Source organism: Camelus bactrianus, chromosome 30 (assembly GCF_048773025.1).
Source record: "Camelus bactrianus isolate YW-2024 breed Bactrian camel chromosome 30, ASM4877302v1, whole genome shotgun sequence".
NCBI lineage: Eukaryota > Metazoa > Chordata > Mammalia > Artiodactyla > Camelidae > Camelus > Camelus bactrianus.
In genome coordinates, this window is record NC_133568.1 from 8,353,413 (window position 1) to 8,376,415 (window position 23,003).

General features: G+C 43.7%; 1 protein-coding gene across 1 annotated transcript in view; it reads right to left on the minus strand.

The window, feature by feature from the left end:
- PSTPIP2 (proline-serine-threonine phosphatase interacting protein 2) overlaps nucleotides 1–23,003 on the minus strand; it is a 74,608-nt gene that overhangs the window by 17,558 nt on the left and 34,047 nt on the right. The window contains exons 2-6 of the mRNA XM_074355154.1: nucleotides 18,064–18,164; nucleotides 10,526–10,603; nucleotides 6,083–6,117; nucleotides 4,286–4,392; nucleotides 511–573 (exon numbers count right to left, since the gene is read on the minus strand). Of these exons, the coding sequence (XP_074211255.1) occupies nucleotides 511–573; nucleotides 4,286–4,392; nucleotides 6,083–6,117; nucleotides 10,526–10,603; nucleotides 18,064–18,164 (384 nt within the window). The remainder of the gene's footprint in view (nucleotides 1–510; nucleotides 574–4,285; nucleotides 4,393–6,082; nucleotides 6,118–10,525; nucleotides 10,604–18,063; nucleotides 18,165–23,003) is intronic.

A 23,003-nucleotide genomic window follows, 5' to 3' on the forward strand; every position in this document is an offset into this window, starting at 1 on the left:
TCCCGCTCACTGAATGAATGAATGAGTGAGTGAATGAATGAATGAATGAATGAATGAATAAATAAATAAATAAATAAATAAATAAATAAATAAATAAATAAATAAATAAATGATGGCTGTTACAATTTGCAGAAGTCTCAAAACAGGAAGAGATCACAATAAAAATAGGTAAGAAGCAAAGATTCCAAACAGTCTTACAGGGAAGACGCTCAGATCCAACAAGACAAATGGCACCACACAGTATATGTGGTTTTGCGCCTTGGCCAGAGCTATTTAAGCTGACTTGCTGTACCTTCCCTGGTTGCCAGAAACACAGCATCATTGTGTTTCTCCTACCTAATGTCACCCTCAGTCTTTCCAAGAGTCAAACCACTAATGGCTGCTTTCTCTGCAACACTGCACTAATAACGTTACTGAAATTATTATTTTGGGGAATATGTTGATACACAGCACAGGGTTTCAGAAAATGTCACTATTATTTTTTACAAAAGGCAATAAAGTGTGACTCACATCCATGGTCTTCTTGAATTGTAAGCTCTTTTGTTTATGGACGGCGTCCATTACAAGCTCCGTCTGTGAAGAGAGCACAGGCACCGTGAATAATCAAAACCACTGTTAACACCAGCTTATCTTGAGGGCAAAGTGTTCTGCGTGGATTATCTCAGCCGCTCGCAGCCCAGAAGGTGGATGTGCTATTTACTGTTACTCCCATTTCACAAACAAGGAGACTGCAGCACAGAAAGGCTGAGCAATTTGCCCAAGGTCTTATGTCTTAGAACCTGGGTGGCCACCATTAAGAACCACTGATCACCTTAAAGTGGCCTCATCTGGAGGAAGTCTGGAATCAAGGAATTTAGGATTCAAAAAGAGACTTTAAAACTTTTGTTAAGCACCATTTATATGTTAAAGGGGGTCTTTATTCTGTAAGCCCAAGTCGGCACAGTTAAGTTAGGGACTCAGAAACATTTTTTGTGGCATCCATCAGTGACACACCCTTCACCAGCCCAAGGAGCCCAGGCAGAATGAAGGGAAGAAATGCTTGTGGGACAGTTAAAAGCAGCTGTTTCCCTACTCTCTGCCCTATCTGATCCAGGAAACGTAAGCTACTCTGTCGAGGCCACTTGGGAGCAATTTCTTTGCTGTGGTTGTGATGTTAATGCTTATATTAGTCAAAATAACGGAGCTAATAAGACAAATGTACCTCTCAGACATCACAGTAGCTCCCATTTATCAAGCATTATTATGCGCTAAGCAACTTTCATGCATCCCAACAACGGTGAGTACTCACCCCCATTTTCTTGACAATAAACTGAGATGGATCAATTTGCCCAAGGTAACACTCTCAGTAAGCAGTAGAGTTGGGATTTGGGCACAGCCTGACTCCCGTGCCCTTGTTCCTAATCATTACCCTAAACAACCATTATCCTTATGAGAGCTTTATAAAGCCAAACGGGTGTATAAAAGACCAAGAGATGCAACAATTCACAATGAGCTATGGCATTGCTCTTGAACAAAATGACATAATGCAAAACAATATTGAAAACGATATTCAAATGTTTCTCTTTCTTCTGGAAAATTAAGTTTTTGTCTGTTATCATAGCACACATACATGGATGGAAATTTTATTATGTTTTATTATCCATAACACAAACTAGGGGGTCAAAACAGTCATCTCTGCTATAAAGTGGAAAAAAGCAAGGGTCGGGGTGGGGAGGAAGGAGAGATGTAGAAATGACCCAAATGACCCTGCAGTGAATTACTGATATAGCCACTGAGTGATCTGTCTGTCTGCCTGTCTACCCACATTCAGATTGTACTCTGAAAACTGAAAGTGAAGACTACTGTAACCAAGGAGTTTCCCATCTTTGGAGATCGCTCTGCCACAGGCGGAACATTCTGCAGGGATCGTCCCAATCTCAGAGACAAGCATGATGTGGGCGCCAGAGGAGAGAGTGACTGACCTCGTGCTGTCTTGGCCAGGCTTAGCACGCTCTGGGCTGGGGCAGGAACCTCGGCAGCTAAAACATCGAGACTCCTGAGAGTGTTTCTGAAGATCCCTCTCTGCCTGCCAACCTCCAGGGGTGAGAGCCTCCTCTCCCTCCACCCTCACCTACTCTGCCTTTCACTCTGCTGGCGTTAGCTTCCTCCAGGAGGCCTCCCCAGGCCCACAGATTGGGTTCAGTGCCCCCCCTGCATGTTCAGTGGGTACGTTCACGCCCCTACCTTCTAGGGCTCATCACACTTTGTCGTGATTACTGTCATGGCCGTGCTCCACGCTCAGTGGGGCAGGGGTGACCCTGTCCATGCTGTCCACCACCATCAGAAACATGACTTGAAAAAGCGAGTACACCATAAACTTCTACCAGCCATGCCATCCGCACCTCCCTGCCCCAGTTTGCCGAAAGAAACCAACTGATGGATTTGATTAATTTCCAAGAAGTGAAAGACCCACATGTGCAGGGTTTGACCAGTGAAAATGACAAGTTAGCACCAACACATTTTCTCCCCAAGTTTGATTCTTTTTTTTAAGTATCTAAATACAGAAGTGGCACAACCCAGAGTTCATTGTGACACAAGGAATTATTACAAATTTATTAACAAACTTTGGACTTCAAGCCCAGGGGGGTATTTTCCTGCTGTCAAGGGCACAGAGAATGTAGGGAGCTTGGATGACAGCGGCAGAATGAGCCCGGGCTCCTCGATTGCTTAAGACAATTCGGAGCACGCTCTTCCAGCTACAAGAACTCGGTCTTTGCAACGTGCTCGGAGGGGAAGTTTCAGAAGCCTTGCAAAATAAACAAAACTCTCCCTGAAATCACTAGGGCAACCCCAGGCCACTTGAAAATGTGAGGAAATGACCCTCTTCTCCTCTTAGTGGAAATCATGTGTGCACTCTGGTTGTCTCAGGCATTTTGCTTCTGAAAAAAATTGTAAATCCTCTGAAGAGGTGGGGAGGGCTGGTCAAGGGAGCCAGAAAGAGTCTGACCATCCAATGGATGCATGTGCTATATGTATTATTTCTGCTCTGAAAAATACTTTGGGCCAGATGCACCCCTCAAACCTGATACATGAAGCTTGAGGCTTTGTGAAAACACCTGACACAGTGTTCCTTAAATGTTACTTTCTGCCCTTCCTTCCTAGACGAGGCCCAGCTGTCTGAGTAGCTCATGAAATGACAGTTGATACGAGGCAGTCAGGCTCTTGAGATGCAGCCACCCACTCCAAATGCCAGGTGGCCACCAAGGAGGCTGGAATTAGATCCTGAATTAGAACCACACACAGAGTTGCTGAGATTGGGGTATGAGTAGAACCAGCTGTTTATTAGATACACACACTGCGGACAATGACTTCCAGACAGTAAAGGGCCTGGAGGAGGAAAGGTCTCCAAAGAGTCCATGCAGAGCTCTCTGGGGAAACCTGGGTGAGAGAATGTTTGGATGCCAGACAGGGAAGAGCTTATCCCCCAAGTGAACGTCATTCAAAACATGGAGACCAGACATAAAAAAGAATTTCTGGAAGGGCCCTACCTGGCTGCCAAGCCAACCTGAATGTTCAAGTCTTTTAAGAACAAAACAGGAGGGATTCAGAACAGTGCCTGTCTAGCCTAAGAACATTTTAATATAAATCTAGACTTCTTTTCTTGATCCTTATAACTTCCCAGATGTTTGTCAGTTTTATTAACTCTCACTCACTTCCAACTCTTTCCATGTAGTTGGCCAGTGTAAATTCCATCAACAAAAAAGAGCCTGTGTACATGTGTTTTGAAGCCAAAAAGGACTTGAATTTCCCAGGGCCTCAGTTTCCCTGTTCATAAAATAGGGTGCTTGGACAACATTATGGTCTCCAAGGAGAATGTGAGTCCCCTCCACTCATTACCCTCCCCTCACTGCCTTGTCCAGGAGGAGCGGTGTGGTCTGGGAGACACCAGCTTGTCTGTGCTAGACCCTAATGAAGACAGAGGCTTTCCAGTCATAGTCTGAAGAGGGGCAGCAGATCTAAAGAGAGGAAGGCGGCTGGATCCCTGGCTCCTGCAACAATTAAAAAAAAAAAAAAAAAAAAACTGGCCTGGTGTGTGAACAGGCACAGAGGTAACACGGTCTAGACTGAGTAGCACATGGTTCCCAGGTAAATAATCTTGTAGGTTCCCAGGTAAATAATCTTGTAAGTTCATGGAAGAGCACAGTTGCTTGAAGGTGGGAGTCGAGCCAAAGAGTTTAATGAACAAACAAGTCTGGAGTTTTCTGCTGGAAGAAAGGCAACGTCTTAACACACATGCAAACCCAACCTTTTTCCGTTGTGACTTTTGCTTTTCCCTGAATTCTTCCATCTTCCTGGCCTCTTCTCTTAGAGTCTGGGCAAGCTGAATGTGACTTTGGGCCACATTGTCAACTTCTGCAGGAAGAATATAAAAATAAGTAATTAAACAAACAAGATCTACCCATGTCTGAATTCAAACATACAAAGCTATACAAAAATTTTAAATATATACAAAACACTTGGGCAAGTGGTTAAATTATCTCACTTGGTCACCAACATTTATTGAGTCCTTCCATGAGTTCAGCATTGCCCTGGCCACCAAGACCAAGCTGGCAAACCTTTAGCTTAGCTTCCTACCACTAACTGCTAGTAACCTAGTGTATGTCCAGGGCCAGGGAGAAACTCACGGAGCTCGGATGCTGGGACGCATTACTAACCCCACTACAATTTCAAATTCAATCCTGTTTCTCATTAGACGACTTTAAGGTTCTTTCCACGTCTAACATCTCATGAGCCTGTAAGAAATTTATCTCCAGAGAGAGAGATTATTGGTGTTTTCCCCTTATTTTCTAAGATCTTTGCAGTGAATGTGGCATACATTTCTATCAAAGAAACTGAAAATTTTTACGTTTCTTGTTCTAAGAAGAAAAAGTTGAAGATGGCATTAAAGCTAGAAAGACCGACAGAAAAACTTTTAAACATCTGTGTGTCAAAATAGCCTTGAACAAGGTTAGAGGATACATGACAAACTGGAAAAAATATTTGCAATTTATATAACAAAGTGTAAATAGCTATATTAAAAGAGCTTTCACAAATGTGTGTGTGTGTGTGTGTGTGTGTGTGTGTGTGTGTGTGTATTACAGTATAAAAAACTGGTTAAAGAACATGAAGTTTTTTAAAAGATTGGCTAAATGGCCAGTAAACACTTGAAAAATGTATTCAGCCTTGAAACTACTGGGGAAAAAAAAAGACAAAACTTTAAAACTGAGAAGTGTATCGCTTTTTACCTTTCAGTTTGGCAAATTTTTTAAGGTGTAAAAATTCTTGGTATTGGCAAGCATGAGGAAAAACAATGCCATTGGTGGGGAAAAAAATCAGTATAACCTTTCTGGAGGAAATGTGGCATTTTTTAGAATAAAAAACTTTAAAGGTAAGAGTGAGGCAGATCTATGCAAATATTAACTAGTGTATATAAAAGAGATAAACAAGTTCTTCTGTACAGCACAGAGAACTTATAATGAAAAAGAATGTGAAAACAAATACAAGTATGTACATGTATGATTGAAACATTATGCTGTACACCAGAAATTGACACAACATTGTAAACTGACTATACTTAAATTAAACAAAAGAATAAAAATAAATTAATTAATTTTTTTAAAAAAAAGAGTGGGGCAGATCTACATGAACTGAAATGGAAACACAGACATAAGTAATTATAGAAACATTTTAAGTACAAACTGGGCCATGTTAAAGTCCTTAGCTTAGAAGCACCCAGAACAGAAAGCCTTAAAGGCAGTTTCTGAGGAACAGGCCTGGGGATACTAGAATCAGACAGGACCCCTTGAAGACCAAAGTGCCAGGGCCTCACCCTGGGGTTCAAGTGTGAGAACCACTGCCCTAAATAAATCAAATACACATCGTGACGTGTTAGGTGTGACGGCTCTCCAGCTCATTTCAACTCTGCAGAGCTATTTCTCACCTGAGTGGTTGCTCTAATTTTTTTTCACCCAGTACAAGATTGCTGGTCAAATTAAAAACCACCTTTGATGACAGACATAGAACTTGCCAAGGACAACAAATGCTTTTTTAAAGAATCACTCACGCTGCTTGAAGACTTCAAGGGCGCGCCTCAGGGTGCTGAAAAAAACAAGCATGTGTTACAGCTTCAGTTCTGGAAATTGGCTTTGCAACCTTATTATGATGCCATTGCATGCTTCTCTCTGCTCACATCTTAACTGACAGCCTATGGTCTGATCTTTGCCTGTGAGCTTGAGAGACAGCCAAAGATCAAGACTTCTTCAATCCAGTTTCCCCTTTTTTTACTCTCTCCATCCCAGCTACAAGCATCAAAAATGCTTCACTGTCCACTTGGGTGAAGCAAGATGCCAAAATTCTTTATGCTTCGATTCCCCCAGTGATAACATAGGACTTAAGGTCCCTTTCTCATAAGATTACCAGTCATCCTTCAAAGTATGGTAGTTAGAAATATGGATACAGCCAATAAAGGAACAATTCAAACTCTGGCTCCTGATCACCCCCTTTTTCATCCATTCATCAATTACATACACTACGAGCGCATAAACTATGGGCCAGGCATTGCGTGAGATCTTGGTGACTCGATGGTACAAGGCAGACATCACCCCAGAACTGAGGGTCTTAATGCAGGAGACAAAACAATACATACATCTTACAGTTTCTGGGGTGAAAACCATGACTCATTTTTCATACTTTCTCCAATCTCCCTCTGTCATAACCCATGGCTCCTCCCCATTTATAGCTCCCCCTTGCCCATGGTTTTAGTTTTCCCTCACCCTACACTTCCTTAATTAGGCCTCCTTCTGAGGTCGCGTGGTTCTGGGGACTTTCTTGCTCATTGCCACCTTCAGGGAAGCAGATCTCACCAGGCTCACTCCAGCCAAGTAGGCGCACTCAAGCAGGAGTGGGACTTTGTGAATTCGTGGTCTCCTAGCCCCCAGCCACAACAGCATAGGACCATGGGTCATATTCTATATGTACACATGTATGTGGCAAATTCTGCTATTTTGCAAACTAAAAACCCTTGTATCTTCCAGCTGGCCCCTTCTTTTAGCGACACCTCATTTCTCCCACTCGATTTATTCATTCCCAAACAAAGGGTTCTTATTTCTCCCTGACTTTTCTCACGTATACATTCCCAATGATTACAAACACCTCAAGCAGGGAAACATAAATGCACATTCTCCATACACTTTACCCAGCTTGTGATACAATTTTTCAAGGAACGCAATGCGCTAAGGAAAGTGTCCATATCAAACAAATGCACGTAGTCCAGAAGGGTGGATAAGCACCACTGGAGAGCGGACTTAGGACCAGAATTAGCGAGGGAGAAAGATGCCTACGGATACAACAGGAAGTCTTCCCCGACAGTGAGCTGTGCAGTTGGAAAGTGACTTATAGATAGTCTGTTCGGGGTCTAAAATTTTTCTCCCAGCCTAAGTGACTGCCTAAAAGGCCACTAAAGGATCAGCCCCAAGCTCCCTTTAGTCTGCCATCAGCTTTGTTGTTCCACGACGCCACCTTCATTTCCCACGTTCAGAACCGGGTTACACCCCGAGGGTAGAGTCTGAACCTCAGGGATGGTGTTCCAGCAACATCCATGTCCTCTTCTCCACGGTGTTTTCCTTAATGGTGGGAGAAGGAAGTGTCCTACCACCCTTTTGGTAAGCATGTTGCCCTAAATTCTAACCAGGCCCATCTGAAGCCAAAGTCTCTCAATGTGATGAACGAGGTAAAAAATCCTGCTTCATCTGTGGATGAGCAAAGTTGTGCCCCTCTTTTAGGGTACCTTCCTAAAGGCCACCCTGGAGATGACAAAACAGAAGTACCCAAACGGCCTGTCACTTCAACCCTGGAAACACAGTCCCCGGGTCTCCTAAGCTGTTGCATCTTCCTCTTGAGGCAGACTCTTCGAAGGAAAACCAACAAGTTTTGCCACAGAACAGAAGAGTATGGTGCTAGTCTCTTTCTACATTCACTAAGTCAGAAGTACAAGAATATAAGAAATATTGGGGGTAGGGTGTAGCTCAGTGGTAGAGCGCATGCTTGGAATGCACAAGGTCCTGGGTTCAATCCCGGTACCTCTGTTAAAAATAAATAAGTAAATAAAATAAACCAAATTATCTCCCCTACCAAAAAAAATTTTTTTAATTTTTAATTTAAAAAAAAGAATATAAGAAATATCATTTGGGGTCAGACTCATTCTACTAAATACCTTTTCCAAGATCCACCATGTGAGAGAATATGGCTATTTTCCACTGCATTACCTTAAAATTTTTTGGATGTCTTCCCAAACGGCTTATGCTTTCTTTATAAATAAACAAGGTTTTGGATCAATTGACCCACAATATGCCTTGAAATTATCTAAACCCTCCTTGAATGACAGTGGAATTTACCTAAGTCTGCACAGTTTTGAACACGGAAACGTTTCACATATTCAAAACACGAACCTAAATCAAGCAGGGAAAGAAAACAATCTTTAAAATTTAAAACAAATAAATGTAACTATGTATGAAACTGTTTACATAGACACACAGAGGAAATAAGTATTTTAAGTGACCTTAGTACACAAGTATCCTTAGCAGGATGTCAGGTCAAGAGGAACCACAAAGGAATGTTAAGTTTCATTTGGAAGTTTTACTGTCAGGAGCAGTAGTAATATTATTTTGAAACATTCTCGTATATATTGTACAAAGCAAATAATTATGCTAATATTGTCAGAAATCAATATTTTTCAGTGCAAGAGTAAATGAATACAAAAATTAGAGAAGTTAAGTGAACTTCAAAGTTAAATGAGAATTGGAAATGTCAATATGAATTCATGCTTTTAAATCAGTCCCCTGAAAGGACCTAGAAACTGTGACAACTCTGTGACAGTGATCAACTCTAGAACTCAAGAGTTTCATCTCTAAATATGGTTAATCACTAAAGGGAACCAGGTATACTTGGAGAAATAGCCGACTCCAGGTTTAAATTCACAAAAAAATTATATTAAGAAAATATGGCAATGATGAGTCATTGTTAAATCTGGGTCATGGGTATATACCCATTCATTACGTGTCTTTTTACTTTTCTTTCTTTCTTTTTTTTAACATTTTTTATTGATTTATAATCATTTTACTTTTCAGTGTTTTTAAAAATTCCATTTAAAACGTCAGAAATGAAATATAATGTAATCAATAAACAAATTCTCCTTGTACTAATGCCTAGGTTTTTTAAACACCTTTATTGTGGAATGATGCCTGTACAGTGAACTCCACATATTTCAGATGTGCACTTTGATGAATTTTGATAGATGTGCACAGCCATGAAACCACCACCACAGTCAAGACAGCTAACATTTCCATCAGTCTGAAGGTAACAAGTGTTTTAGGCTTCTGTAACTACTCATATCTTAAATATCTCCCATGTTTTCCTCCTTCAATAATCCAGTGCTTTGCTTTGCAGACTAGGATGAATGTGTGTGTGTGTGTGTGTGTGTTGAAAGCAAGAGAAGGAGTAGGGCAATGTCTTGTCTGCTGCCCGTGCTGTCTCCGAGGGGACACAGTCCTCGGGGAAGTCCTGCTGCCATCCACAGGACAGCCAAAACAGTGTGCAGGTCTGCATGTGGTGTGATTACATCTGCAGAGACTCGCAAAGGTCTGCCTACACCGTTTCCTCCGTCTCCCTCAATAAGCTCTGGGGAGAAGGAATCTAGAAGTTTCCATGTCAGTAGGACTGGCTACATAATTTGTGAGACCTACTGCAAAATGGAAATATGGGACCCCTTGTTTATAAATTATTAAGAATTTCAAATAGTGACAGCAAAGAGCATTAAACCAATTGTGAAGGCTATCTAAGCGTGAGATCCCATAGGACTGCCAATGAAGCCACACACAGATACGAAGGAGTGAGCTCCTAGAGTAGGCACCATGTCTGGCCACCTCTGTGTCCTCAGCGTAGTCAGTGAATGATAGGAGAGTAAATGATTGTGGTTTAGAAATACCACATTGGTGGTGAGAACTATAAAATGGTGCAAAGACAGTCTCTCGTAGTTATCACAAACTACGTGTGTGTGTATAATAAAGCAAGACTACCCTCTATTCAATTTCTGGTATGGGGGGGAGGGTACAGCTCAGTGATAGAGCGTGTGCTTAGCATGCATGAGGTCCCGGGTTCAGTCCCCAGCACCTCCTCTAAAAATAAATACATAAGCCTAATTACCTCCCCCTCCAAATAAATAAATACAATTTTTTAAATTTCTGGTATAAAATGATATATAATTCTACCTACAACTATACGTAGGAAAGGTCTTCAAGGACAATTTAGAGAAAATGAATGGTGGGTTGGGGCTTCATAGTTTGTTTTAGCTTCCTATTTTTCTATATATTTTTCACAACTGAAAATAAGAAAAAATTTTTTTTTTTTTACCCAGCACAGTCCACCTACTAGCCAGCTCTGTCTGCTGAAATGATGGGCCCTCTAAGCAGTACTAGCCAACCTGGAAGCCAGAAGAAAACGTGGCACCTACTTGGTCTCAGACTGTCCACAGGGCTTCTTCCGAGAGAGGCTGAGCAGGTCTTTGCCATATTTCTCTTCAATTGATGCCCTAAGGGGAGCAGAAGAGAGGGTTATGTTCCTTCTCAGGGCTGACTCTTGGTTAAGACACATGGTACCTCCCTTAAAGGCAAAACTGTGCAAAACAGAAGCTCAGATATGACAACATTCTCTAAACGCAAACTCTCTCTAAGTAACAGGGAAGAACTGTAAAAGGCCAGTGGCCTTCACCTCTAAGGTTATGTGGGTTCACCTTGTTGCTGCGACTGTGAGCAACCCCCTCTGTCTGCTCTAAGACCATGCGAGTGAACTCTCCCTCATGCCCTTCTGATCTCATACAGCCTTCCCTCGCTGCCACACTTTCAGCAAGAATCCTGGTTTCCTCTGGCCTCTACTCCTCTTGGATGCTATTTCTAAAGTTTTCGCCAACTCCTGATAATATAAAGTGAAGCCCACCTGACATTGACTCTAGTTATAAAAAAAGGATGCATTTTCACTCGCTAGAAGCTATTTATACCTTTCGGAATCTCTGTTCACTATTTCTACATAAAAATTATAATACTCTACAATAAACATTTAATATTTTACATGCAAAAAGACATTAAGGCCATTTTCATTTACATATATATATATACACACACACACACACACACGTGTGCATGTATTTTATCCTTGGAGAATTATATCCATTAAGATTTCCTGATAATCTTTTGTGGCTTCCAGGAAGAGAAGTTAATTCCTTTCTTCTAACATTAAGGCACCATGAATCTGAACTCACCCCAGGCAGCACCCGATCCCCGCGGAAAGACAGATAAGCGCAGTCAGCCCTCCCCATCCGTGGGGTCTGCATTTGCAGATCCAACCAACTATGGGGATGAAAAATACTTGGGGGGAAAATTCCGAGAAAGTTCCAAATAGTTTGCCACGCCTGCACTATTCACACAGCATTCACTCTGTATTAGGTATGATAAGTGAACTAGAGGTGATGTGAAGTATACAGGAGGTTGTGTGTAGTTGATACACAAATACACGTCATTTTATGTAAGGGACTGAGCATCCATGGATTTGGCATTCTCAGGAGTCCAGGAACCAATCCCCTGCAGATGCTGAAGGATGACTATAATGAGCTCCAGCAGGCACGATGGTGGCCTCTTTGGAGAAAAGAAGGCATTTTGATGAAGGTAAAACTACAACCTTGTCCTCCTGAAATCAGGGGACCGACCATGTGATTGGGAGGGTGTTTCCCCAGCAAATGGGAATCAGTGGTGCCTGTAGCCAATGAAGGAATTGCTTAGACTTTGCAAAAACCACCCCTGAATAGGTAAGCCTTTGCCTGGATCACCCTCCTACCATCTATCCAAATTTTTCCCTCTCATCTGTTCATCAGTTTGTCATTTATTGAACATCCACTGTGTGTCAGGCATCATATTACTGAGAGCCCAGAGATGACTGAAATACGAGGCCTGCCCAGAGGAGCTTATGGGTGAGGGACAGGGGTTGGGGGGGGGCTGTAAACCAATACCTTCATTTACTACCATGTAACAAGGGCCAGGACGAAAAAGCACCAAATGTATAGGTGACAGAAGAGGGAATACTAGTCTAAGCACTCAGCTGGCTACAGTCTCTTCACAAGCCCTCCTTGAAAATTCCAGCTCACTTTTACTCAAATTCCCAGATCAGAAGTAATCCGTGTGCCATTTCCTCATCACCGACCCACCGCAAATACTGTCAGATTTGACCTTTTCCATCAGGCCTGAAAGGGACCTCAGGCTGATTCCCAGCCCCGTGCTCCTGGCAGCCCCAAAGTCGGAGTGGGCGTGCAAATGAAATCCTTCTGCTATAAAACCTCACATTTAAATTTTTGCTCCTTTTTAGCAGATATGGCAATCACAGCACCTCAACTGAAGTCTGAATTCCTTGAGAAGAACCGCATTGTTAGGTCCAGAGGGGCTCTTACAGGATATCTAATGCAAGCCCTTCATTTTACAGAGAAGGAAACTGACACCGAGGAAGGTCTAGGCCCTTGATTAATATCACCACCGGCTACTGCGGATGCCTGGATCTGAAGAATCAGGCGCTCCTTCCATCCCTGTCTCCACTCCCCTTACAGGTCTCAGCTCCCAGCCCGCCCTACTGGGTGCATGTTATAGGTTGAGCTGTGTCCCCTGCCCACCCCACTCCCCCAGGTATGTTGAAGCCCTAACCCTCAGTATCTCAGAATATGATTTCACTTGGAAATGGGATCATTGTAGGTGTAACTAACTGAGGTTACACTGGGTTAGGATGGGCCCTTAATCCAATATGAAGATAATATGAAGACACAGGAGAAGAGTACCATGTGACAATAAAATAAGAAATAGGAGTTAGCAGCTGCAAGGACTGGCAGCAACACTAGAAGCTAAGAAAGAGACATGGGACAGATTCTCTCATAGAGCCTTCGCAAGACCATCATCCTGTGGCTTCTGGCCCCGAGAATCGTGAGAGAATAAATTTCTGTTGTGTTCAGCCACCCAGTCTGTGGCAACTTGTTACAGCAGCCCCAGGACACTCATACAGTACATCCTGGCTTGGCTGTAACTGGACCATAGGTTGCTAATGTCTAACGGGATCTGTCACTGCTGCCCTGGCAGTCGGTCATTCTTAAGCCCATCCTGAGAGACAGCTGTCGCACAGTGAGGACCCCAGAAGGCAAGCTGTAACCAGGATAGGTTGACCTCTCCCCAAAAAGGAACGATAGGGTGCAGAGGAGCTTGTGGGAAAAGCACAGAGCTCCAAAGCACTGGGTCTGGGGATCCCCCGGTCCATAGGCGTAGCTGCTAATTCCAGGCATAAAGAGGTTCCATAGGCACTCTTCCCTCTTCCCTGCTCAGGATTATGTTACAACACACAATTAAGAGGCTTGATTTGGCCACTAAGTACCTGGCAAAACCTCCTTTCAGAGATTATAGCCAGTCTTCTTAGGAGACCACTAAATCAAGTAGAAGAACCATTAGACATAGAGGTATAAAAGTCCTGGTTCAACTACTTACTGCCTCCATAATCTTGGGCAAGTAATTTAAACCCCCTGCTGAACCTCAGTTTTCTCATCTGTAAAATGGAGCTAACGCTATATTCCCTTCTTACCATCTAGGCTTAATATAACAATATTAGTAAAGAGCACCATTTAGCCACTACTTACTGGGTACCAGGTACTGTGCTGAACACACTGAGATGGTTACAGCAGAGTCCAGGGGCCAGCGTTCCTAGGTTTGAAACCAGCTCTATCCCTTATTACCTGTCTGATTCTAGGCAAGTTACAGAATCTCTCTGAATCTCAGCTTCTTCAACTGTAAAATAAGGATGATAAAATTTTCCATACAGGGTTATTATGGGAATTAAATGAGATGAAATATGCAAATTCCATGGTAGCCTATATCTAGTAAGCCTTCAATAAATGGCTATTAACATAATCTTATTTAGTCACCCTTAGCTACCCTCTGCAATGTGATTATCCTGATTTTATATTTCTCATCTCCTGCTCATATCAGGAGCTCAGTATGTAGTGTGTGGCCCCAGCTGGGGTTCTAAGGCCAGGAGAGTCCAGGGGCTTGGGCTACCAGTGACAAGACAGGTTCATTGTAATTGTTAACCAGTGGAAGATCTCAGTCTGGAGTGCTATGTAGAATGCTTCCTTAAAATAAAAAAAGAAGAAGAAGATGGGGAGCATATATCTTAACTGGTAGAGCGCCTGCTTAGCATGCATGAGGTCCTGGGTTCAATCCCCAGTACCCTCCTCTAAAAATAAATAAACCTAGTTACCTCCCCCCACCAAAATAAAATAATACAATAATCAATAAAACATAAAGCTCTTTTTAAAAAAGAAAAAAGAGAAACTTAAAAAAAAAAAAAGAAGAGAAGAAGTAAATTTGACCCGGACTTTGAAAGATTGGGAGAATTTACTTGGGTATCGAGGAGAAAGGAGGACATTCTGGGTGGGGAAATAATGGTGCAAAGGTGTAGAGGCAGAGACTTGCAAAGCATGCTCATTCATAAAGCTGTCTGGCTGGAAGAGAGAGAGTGGGTGTAATGAGTGAGAATGTACGGACCAGAAGGGAAAGGGAGGGTGAGACCACCTCCATGCTGGGAACAAGCTCATCCTCCCAGAAAGTCACCTGCCCTTCTGCCCACAGTTGGTGAGTCATTAATTAATACAGGGTCTGTTGCCATCCTTTGGAGCCACTGTGGATTCCCAATTTCTAGGTTCCCATGGTGAGTTACTTTTCCAACCTCACTGAAAGAGCTACATTTTCATGCAATGAAAATGGAAATAATAATATCTCGTGCAATTGATGTGCATCAAAGGAGAATATTCCAAAGGCTTGTGCTGTACACCAGAAACTGACACAACATTGTAAACTGATTATACCTCAATAAAAAAAAAAAATTCCAAAGGGATGTGTAAACCTCAGTGTTACTGTAGTAATGCTCCTGGCACAGCTCAGCAAATGCTCAGTGTGTACTTGTTACTGTGTAGCTCTTCAGGGGTGGGCTGTGGCTGCCCTTATCAGAATCATCAGTATGCCTTTCCAGCCGATGGAAGGTACACGAGGCAAATTTACAATTTACTGATGGATCGTTTGTTACTTGCTGCGTTACAGTAAGTCACCCAGGACTTACTGGGGACCGGTCAGCTGCAGAGCACACACTGAGACATGGCCCAGGGCAATACAGATGTAACGAAGGCAGCATTCTGCCTGCCCCAGAGCTGCATGTGGCACTACATCTAGATTGCTCTATGCATCCTCAAATGAAGAGTAGGAGGATTTACTGCGATCCACCTGGTGCAACCAAGGAAAAGGATACCTCCTGGTTTCTGTAAGGGAAATAAAATACAACAAGGAGAAACGCAGTCTTAGTTCCATCTGGAGAATGTGGGGGAGGAAGCTCCCCTGGGAAGTGCAGTATCTCCCCCTTCACCTTGCTGCCCCCGGGCAGGTTGAGCTGCCAGAAACTCCAGAGAGGTCCGTGGTGGGACTTCAGTGCTTTTAAGGGCAGGGTGCAGGTCTTAAAACTACCACACAGGGCATGTTTATCTGCATATAATAAAAATTGTAGAAATGTATGTGATTACACTCAGTGAACAAAAATAATAAATATAATAAATAATGCACAACAGGCTGCTGGTATCTTTGCCCCTGTGTCTGTGTGTGTTTTCCGTCCAGTCCATATGGACGCCGGATCTGCCAGGGTTTGAAACCGACGCAGCTCAGTAAAGCAGTGCTCCAGACCAGAGGAGGGCATTTTGGCAACATCAGACTCGGGCCCAGACTCGGCAGACTGAGTCCCAGGTCCCACAAGCAGCCCACACCTGCGACAGCAGGAAAAGCTGGACCCCCTAAACCTAAAGAGGACTGCACTTCCTCACGCAAGTTAGCCCTGAACGGGACACACGAGCTCAGTGGCTCAGCACGCACACTGCCAGGAAAGGAGGCCCAGGGCCAGGAAGGTCACTTGCTCAGGGCCCTCAGGTCCCCACCCCCGGGTGTACATATCTGACACTCTAGCCTGACGCCAGCAGATTCTTCCCAAAATCAGAGCATAGGACTGGTTTCTTTTGCTATGAAACTCCTGCAGAAAAAAACAACCATATACTAGAAACACAGTAAAAAAAATTTAATAATTTTAATTTGCATATAGTTTCTCTTCTTGCCCATGTACGTTTGCAAAACATTTTAAAAGTGAGATCTTAGCTTTTGAGATCTGTTTGGACTTGTATTTTTCAACCTGTGGGTCATGACCCATTTGTCAACCATAAATCAATTCAATGGGTTATGACCAGCCGTTTTTAATTAAGTAGAATTGAATAGAACAATAGGGTAGTAATGTCTCATGAAACTTTAGTTTTATGCACATGTATAAAGGGTGATAATATAAAATGTACTTCCTACTGAGGGTTACAGTCAAAGCAACATAGACACCACTGATTTTCACCACCATCCCACCATCCCCGTTGCGTCAGGGGACCCTTGGATGGTCCTATCTGGACAGCAGAAGCTTTAGCCAACACCTCCTTCATGCATGTACAGCAAGGCTCTTTCATTTCCAGGAAAAAAAAAGTATAAAAGCCCTAACTGGAAGAGAAACACATAAAGCAAGGGATGTTCTGCAGTCTCTATGTCCCACACAGTTGGGGAAACTCTCGGGTGCTTGCTACTTGGTTGGAGCTCTTTTGAAGAAAGGAGGAAGCCCACCTCCAGGGCCTGTCAAGAGACAGGGAAGTTGTAACTTGGTGTCACCACTGTCAACCAGCGTGGGATAGAAGAGGGAGGCTGGTCCCTCAGTGGAGGAGGGGCGGTGACCAGCTCCATGCAGCCTGACAGTGGACAGACCCTTCTCTGTCCACCCCTCCTGAGACACACAGAGGGGCAGTGCTCGGCTCCCCTGGACTTTTGAAAGAGTTCAAGGGGAGGGGCCTCGCCATCTGAGCATGAGCAAGCAGTGCGAGTTTGATGTTCCCAAATGTTCTCTTGAGTAGAAAATAAAGCGATTTGATGGAACGCACTTCGATGTCTGTATCTCCAAGTTACGATTCTCACTCACTGCCTTACAAACAGCACCTGCTCATCAGTTTGGGTCCAGATCTTTGGCTCAGAATCCCCTAATGTACTCCTTTATCCAGAATCAGAGGGAAATGGCGTATTCCAGATGGATAAGACCTTCCACAAAACCAACTTACCCCATTAAGCATAGAATTTTTTTTAATCTTAAAGGAAGGGAAGGAAATAACAAGTTTATACTGTATGGCACAGGGAACTATATTCAATATCTTGTAGTAACATATGGTTAAAAGGAATACAAAAATAAATATATGTATGTTCCTATATGACTGAAGTATTGTGCTGTACACCAGAAATGGACACAATTGTAAACTGACTATACTTTGATAAAAATATATATATAAAAAATTAAATTAAATTAATAAAGGAAGGAAGGATAGGGAAGGGAAAAGAAATCCTCTAAACCATGCCGATCCCCCCAGACCACTGCCCTCTGGAGGGCCATAACTGGCCCCTGCATCCTTCTCGCTGCTCCCTCAACCCAGGGATCCATGACCCAGGCCCTGCCCCCTTGTCACCACCCAGCCAGCCTGCTGTCCTCCCATAGATATCAGGACATTTCTCTGCCCACCAAAGCCCCCCAACTATGGAGTCGAGGGACCCTTCAAGGACCTCCTCCTCCCTTTCGGCCAGTCCTCTGCCATCTCCCCTCTCCCGTGAGGTCCTTCAGGATTATCCGTGTCACATAACTTAGTATTTTATTATATTTTGTTTGCTGTTTCATTCATAAATCTTCTCTCTCAAACGGGTTCCTAAGAGCTTTAGAACAAAGATATCATTTGCTTCCTGGGTATCATTTCATATCGTATAGCAGAGGGTCTTGGGAACTATTAAAAAAACAAACAAAACCAGCCAGTGGTCCCTGTCCGTGTAGGAGCGGTCTGCGCGCTCCGTCTCCGGAGAGAAACACACGCACCTTTCTTTTAAAAAGTCTTCAAACTCTTTGCAGTTCTTGCGGCCGTTGTTCAGATGCTGGATGATGCTGTCGTAGCCAACGGTGCTGAGGATGTCTGGGCTCTGGGGAGAAAAACAACCCTGTGTCAGCCTGGGGACCGCAGTGTCAGCAGCCCAGAGGCCCAGAGCGCGGACGGGGTGGGACACGGGGAAGCCGGCCGTGGGGAGTTTCTGAGACACTTTACCTCCCAGACACATGTGACCAAGAAGGACAAAAGAGAAGTTGGGAGTGCATGTAGCCATGGAAAAGTTCTTTAAATTATGCAACGAAAGGGCCACAAAACAGGAAGGAAGTGACAGAGGATTGAGAGGCACATGGATGAAGGAGATGGCCGGGCTCAGGGCCCCTCCCAGGGTCCCCACCATGCCCTGATCAGGGCAGACAGGGAGCCAGAACCCAACCCCGGCCCTCACAGGGTGACCCTTCATCCCACCAAGGGGAAACTCTCTCACACCAAACCGGGGTACATGGTGTTCCCTGTGACCAGAGCTTGACCCTGTCATCTCTTCCCACAGCCAAGAAGCCTGGTCTGAGGGTCAGGGGCATCGCTGAGCCAGGCCCCAAGAGTAGGGAGAGGGGCCGGCTTCCCACCGTAACAGGAAGGGGAGCCCAGCAGCCAGTGGGCTCCGCATTGTCTGGCTCCAACTTTTTAACTTTAAATGAGCCATTTATTCCTAGTTTATTATACCATGTGCTCTGAGGTTGGAGGAAGCTGCCTCAGTCTCCCAAAGCAGCAGTCCTCGATGCAGTATATTTTAAAAATCAAAGTCCCATTAGCTCCCCAAACCAACAAGCCAGGCGTTCTAAAGACAGCCCCTGAAGTGCCCCCATGTGGCTGATTCCCCGGTTTCCCCCAAGTGCATGTAATAGGTGGTATGATCCAGACTCCAGTCCCTTAGGGAGGTTGGTTAGGTAGCCTCTGGGTGTGTCCTGGGGACCTTCGAAGTCACCACCTCCAGTCCAGCCCTCAGTTTGCTGAGGGAGGTGCGACTCTGCGACTGGGTGGGGTAGGGACCTCCTGAAGACAACTCTCTACCCAGCCCTGGACACTGGCCAAGCAGAATTGCTCTCTTCCATTTGCTGCCACTTGTCACGGCCTGGCTGAGCAGACAGGGGTCCCAGAGCGACCCAGCGGGACTGACGCTGATTTCAACCTGGATCCAGAAACTTAACTGACCATAACTCACACAGCATTTAAAAAAACAGATTATTGTAAGTATAAGAAACTTTACACATGAGTATATAAATAAATCTAAGTTAGAAATATGTTTAATTCTACAGGTTGTGGCTGTTGTTTGAGCCTAGTTTTAGGCCTTGGGAAGGAAGCCCAAGGAAGTAGCCTGCACCAAAGCCCCATTTCTCCACCCACCTGCACACACACTTCCGTCTTAGCCGTGCAAGCCTCGGACTGCCCCTGAAATGCAGTGCTCAGTGGCAACTCTAAGACGACGCTTACATTATCCCCTCCTGAATCCAAATGCAGCCCCTCACCCTGCACAGTTTCTGGCAGCCTTCCCGAGCAGCCCTAATGCTCCCTCCTCTGGGCTTTCAGAATGCCCAGCTCTGAGCTTGCTCTTTGGTGTCCCCCAGGAGAGTGGCCTGCTGTCCCAACACTCCTGCAAGGGCCCGCAGCTTCTTCCAAGTCTTGAACCACTCCTGCACACACACACACACACACCAAAAATCTAGCTTAATATTATGCACACCAAAGGTCCACAGTATAATTCTGGGGGATGAAAATGTGAGTTGTGTTCCCAGCCAGATACATCAGAACAATGAACACAAAGACTCCAAAGGGAGTGAGGGGATGAATGGGCTCAAAGGGTCAATGTCCTTGCTGATTTGCAGACAGAAATGCTTTGGTCTTCCTAGAGAAGTACACTTGACTTCAAAACGGGGGTTTTCTTTTTCTTAATCAAGGGTGTGGACTCTTTGAGCTGGGCAGGGAGGGTGGCGCCAGACTAGGATTTCCTGGAAACAAACCTAATCACCAGGCCTCTTGGCCACCAGCCTTAAAAAACCAGAACTGCTGCTTCAGAGGAGTGACTGACTCCAGAGGCAACCAAGAAAGGAGGTCTCCAAGAGAAAACAAAGAATGCCCACGGCCAAGTTCAAAGTGGTGGGGGATTTGGCCCGGACCCTCCTTCCTATGCTACTCAGAGAGCACTGGGGAGAAGCTCTGACTGGCAGGAGTCAGAATAGGAGGGCAAAGCAGGAAAGAAAACTGTATGAGGACCAGGATGGTACCACAGACTTGCCGTCAGAAAAGGGTGTGCCAAACCCATAGCCCCATATCCTGCTTCCCAGTAGCCCTGATTCTCTCCCCTGGCTTTTCCCATGCTGGTCTCTCCCCTGTACACCAAGTGGGCAGTGTACATTTCTACCCCAGGACCTTTGCATGTGATTTCCCCATGATGGGAAGGGCATCTCCTCCTCTTCACTGAAATCCCACCTATGCTTCAGGGCCAATTCAAATCCCACATCCTCTCTGAAGTCCTCCTCAAATAATTTGTCCCACAGTCTCCTTTCCCTCTTTTGAATACCTGGAGTGTTGGATGCTGACCCCCCCCCCATTTGGCTCTTAGTATCTCTTAGTATATTATTTTGCATCATTAATTAATATCTTCCAAAAATTAACTTTGTAAAGCACATCTGGATTACACCCAATCTTTATCACCCACAATAGCTTCCACGTTAATGGTGTTGAAGAAATGCCTGCTAACTGTATATCAACTACTGAAATGTGACATACTGAAATATGACAGCTCTTACAATCAGAGAGCCCATTGTTCACTTAGGGAGTCATTAAAAGGCATGTACACAAAACAAACATGTATGCATAAGGAAAATTAGAGACTAAAATAGAATATAAGACTATATAGAGAAAAGATATAATAAATGAGGTGGAAAAGAAAAAGTAGGCTAGGATCATCAGGAAAGAGAAGAAATAAGATTTAAATTGAGTCTTTTTTAAATGTCTGGGATTCAACAAGAAACTGGAAGATGTTTTAAACCAACAGATAGTGGAGGAAACAACACATCAGAATTTATGAGATGCAGCAAATAGTGCTTGTAGGGACACTTGTGGCTCCAAATGCTAATATTAGAAAAGAAAAAAAAGGCTTTAAAATTAATGATCTAAGCTCTCACTTTGTGGAGCTACAGAAAGAAGAAATTTAAACCTGCAGTAAGGAGAAGGAAGGAAATAAAAATTAATGGAATGCAATGAAATAGAGATGGACAAACAATAGAGAAAACTAATGAAACCAAAACTTAGTCCCTTGAAAAGTTAAATAAAATCAGTAAACCCATAGCTGTGTTGATCAAAAAACAAGAGACTGAAAGAAAAAACACAAATTATCTATGTCCTCAATCTGACAAAGCACATCTACAAAAGCCTACAGTTAACAGCTTAATGGGGAAAGACTGAGCACTTTCCTCCTAATGAGGAGGAAATCAGGCAAGAAAAAAATTAAGAGTGTACGAGCCGAGGGGGAGGGGATAGCTCAGTGGTGGAGCACATGCCTAGCGTGCACAAGGTCCTGGGTTCAACCCCCAGTATCTCCACTAATAAAATAAATAATTAAACCTAATTACCTCCCCCTACAAAAAAAGATTAAAAAAAAAAAAAAGAGTATATGTGCCAGAATGGAAATAGTAAAACTGCCTTTGTTTGCAGGCAACATGACTGTGAACATAGAAAATCTTAAGGAATTTACCCCCCAAATTACTAGAACTAATGAATTTAACAAGGTTTCAAGGCACAAGGTCAGTGCACAGAAATCAATTATATTTCCATACATCAAAAAAGTTAAACATCATTTACATGACATAAAAGATACAAAATACTAGGAATAAATGCTTAAAAGGTTATACAAGCTTCCTTCACTAAAAATTACAATGCATTACTGGTAGAAATGAAAATAAAAGTAGCTATATACCATGTTTGTGGAATGAAAGAGTAAATGTTGTTAAAACATCAATTTTCTCCACATTCATCTAGAGAATCAACATAATACCATCAAAATCCTGGAAGTTTTTTCTGTAGAAATCTGCAAATTAGCCTAAAACTTATGTGGAATTAAAGGACCTAGAACAGGCAAAAAAAAAAAAATTTTTTTTTAAGAAAAACAGAGTTGGAGATTTCTTACCACCTGACTTCACAACTTTCTGGGAAGTTACAGTAATCAAAACAGTACAGCACTGATCTGAGGGCCAGATGAGGGGATCAATGGAGCAGGACAGAAGCTAGGAAGAGACACACATGCCTCTGCTCACACTGCACACACTGCTCACATTGCTAGCACTACACACACTGTACACTGCACACACTGCTCAAAATGCACACACTGCACACACTGCTTAAAGTACAAACACTGCTCACACTGTTCACTCTACACACAGTGCTTACACTGCTCACTCTGCTCACATGCTCACACTGCTTACACTTATCACTACAAACACTGCACACACTGCTCACATGCTCACACTGCTAGTACTGCTCACATTGTTCACACTGCACACACAGCACACTGCTAACACTGCACACACAGCTCAGACTGCTAACACTGCTCACACTATACACACTGCTTACCTTGCTCACACTGCACCCTCTGCTCATACTGCACACACTGCACACAATGCTCACACTGCTAACACTATTCACACTGCACACACTGCTCACACTGTTGACACTGCTCACTACACATACTGCACACATTGCCCATACTGCTCACACTACACACACTGCTCACTACAGGCACTGCTCACACTATACACATTGCTCACACTGCACACGCTGCTCAACTGCACACACTGCTCACTCTACACACACTGCTCACACTGCACACGGTACTCACTACACATACTGCTCACACTGCACACAATACTACACACACTGC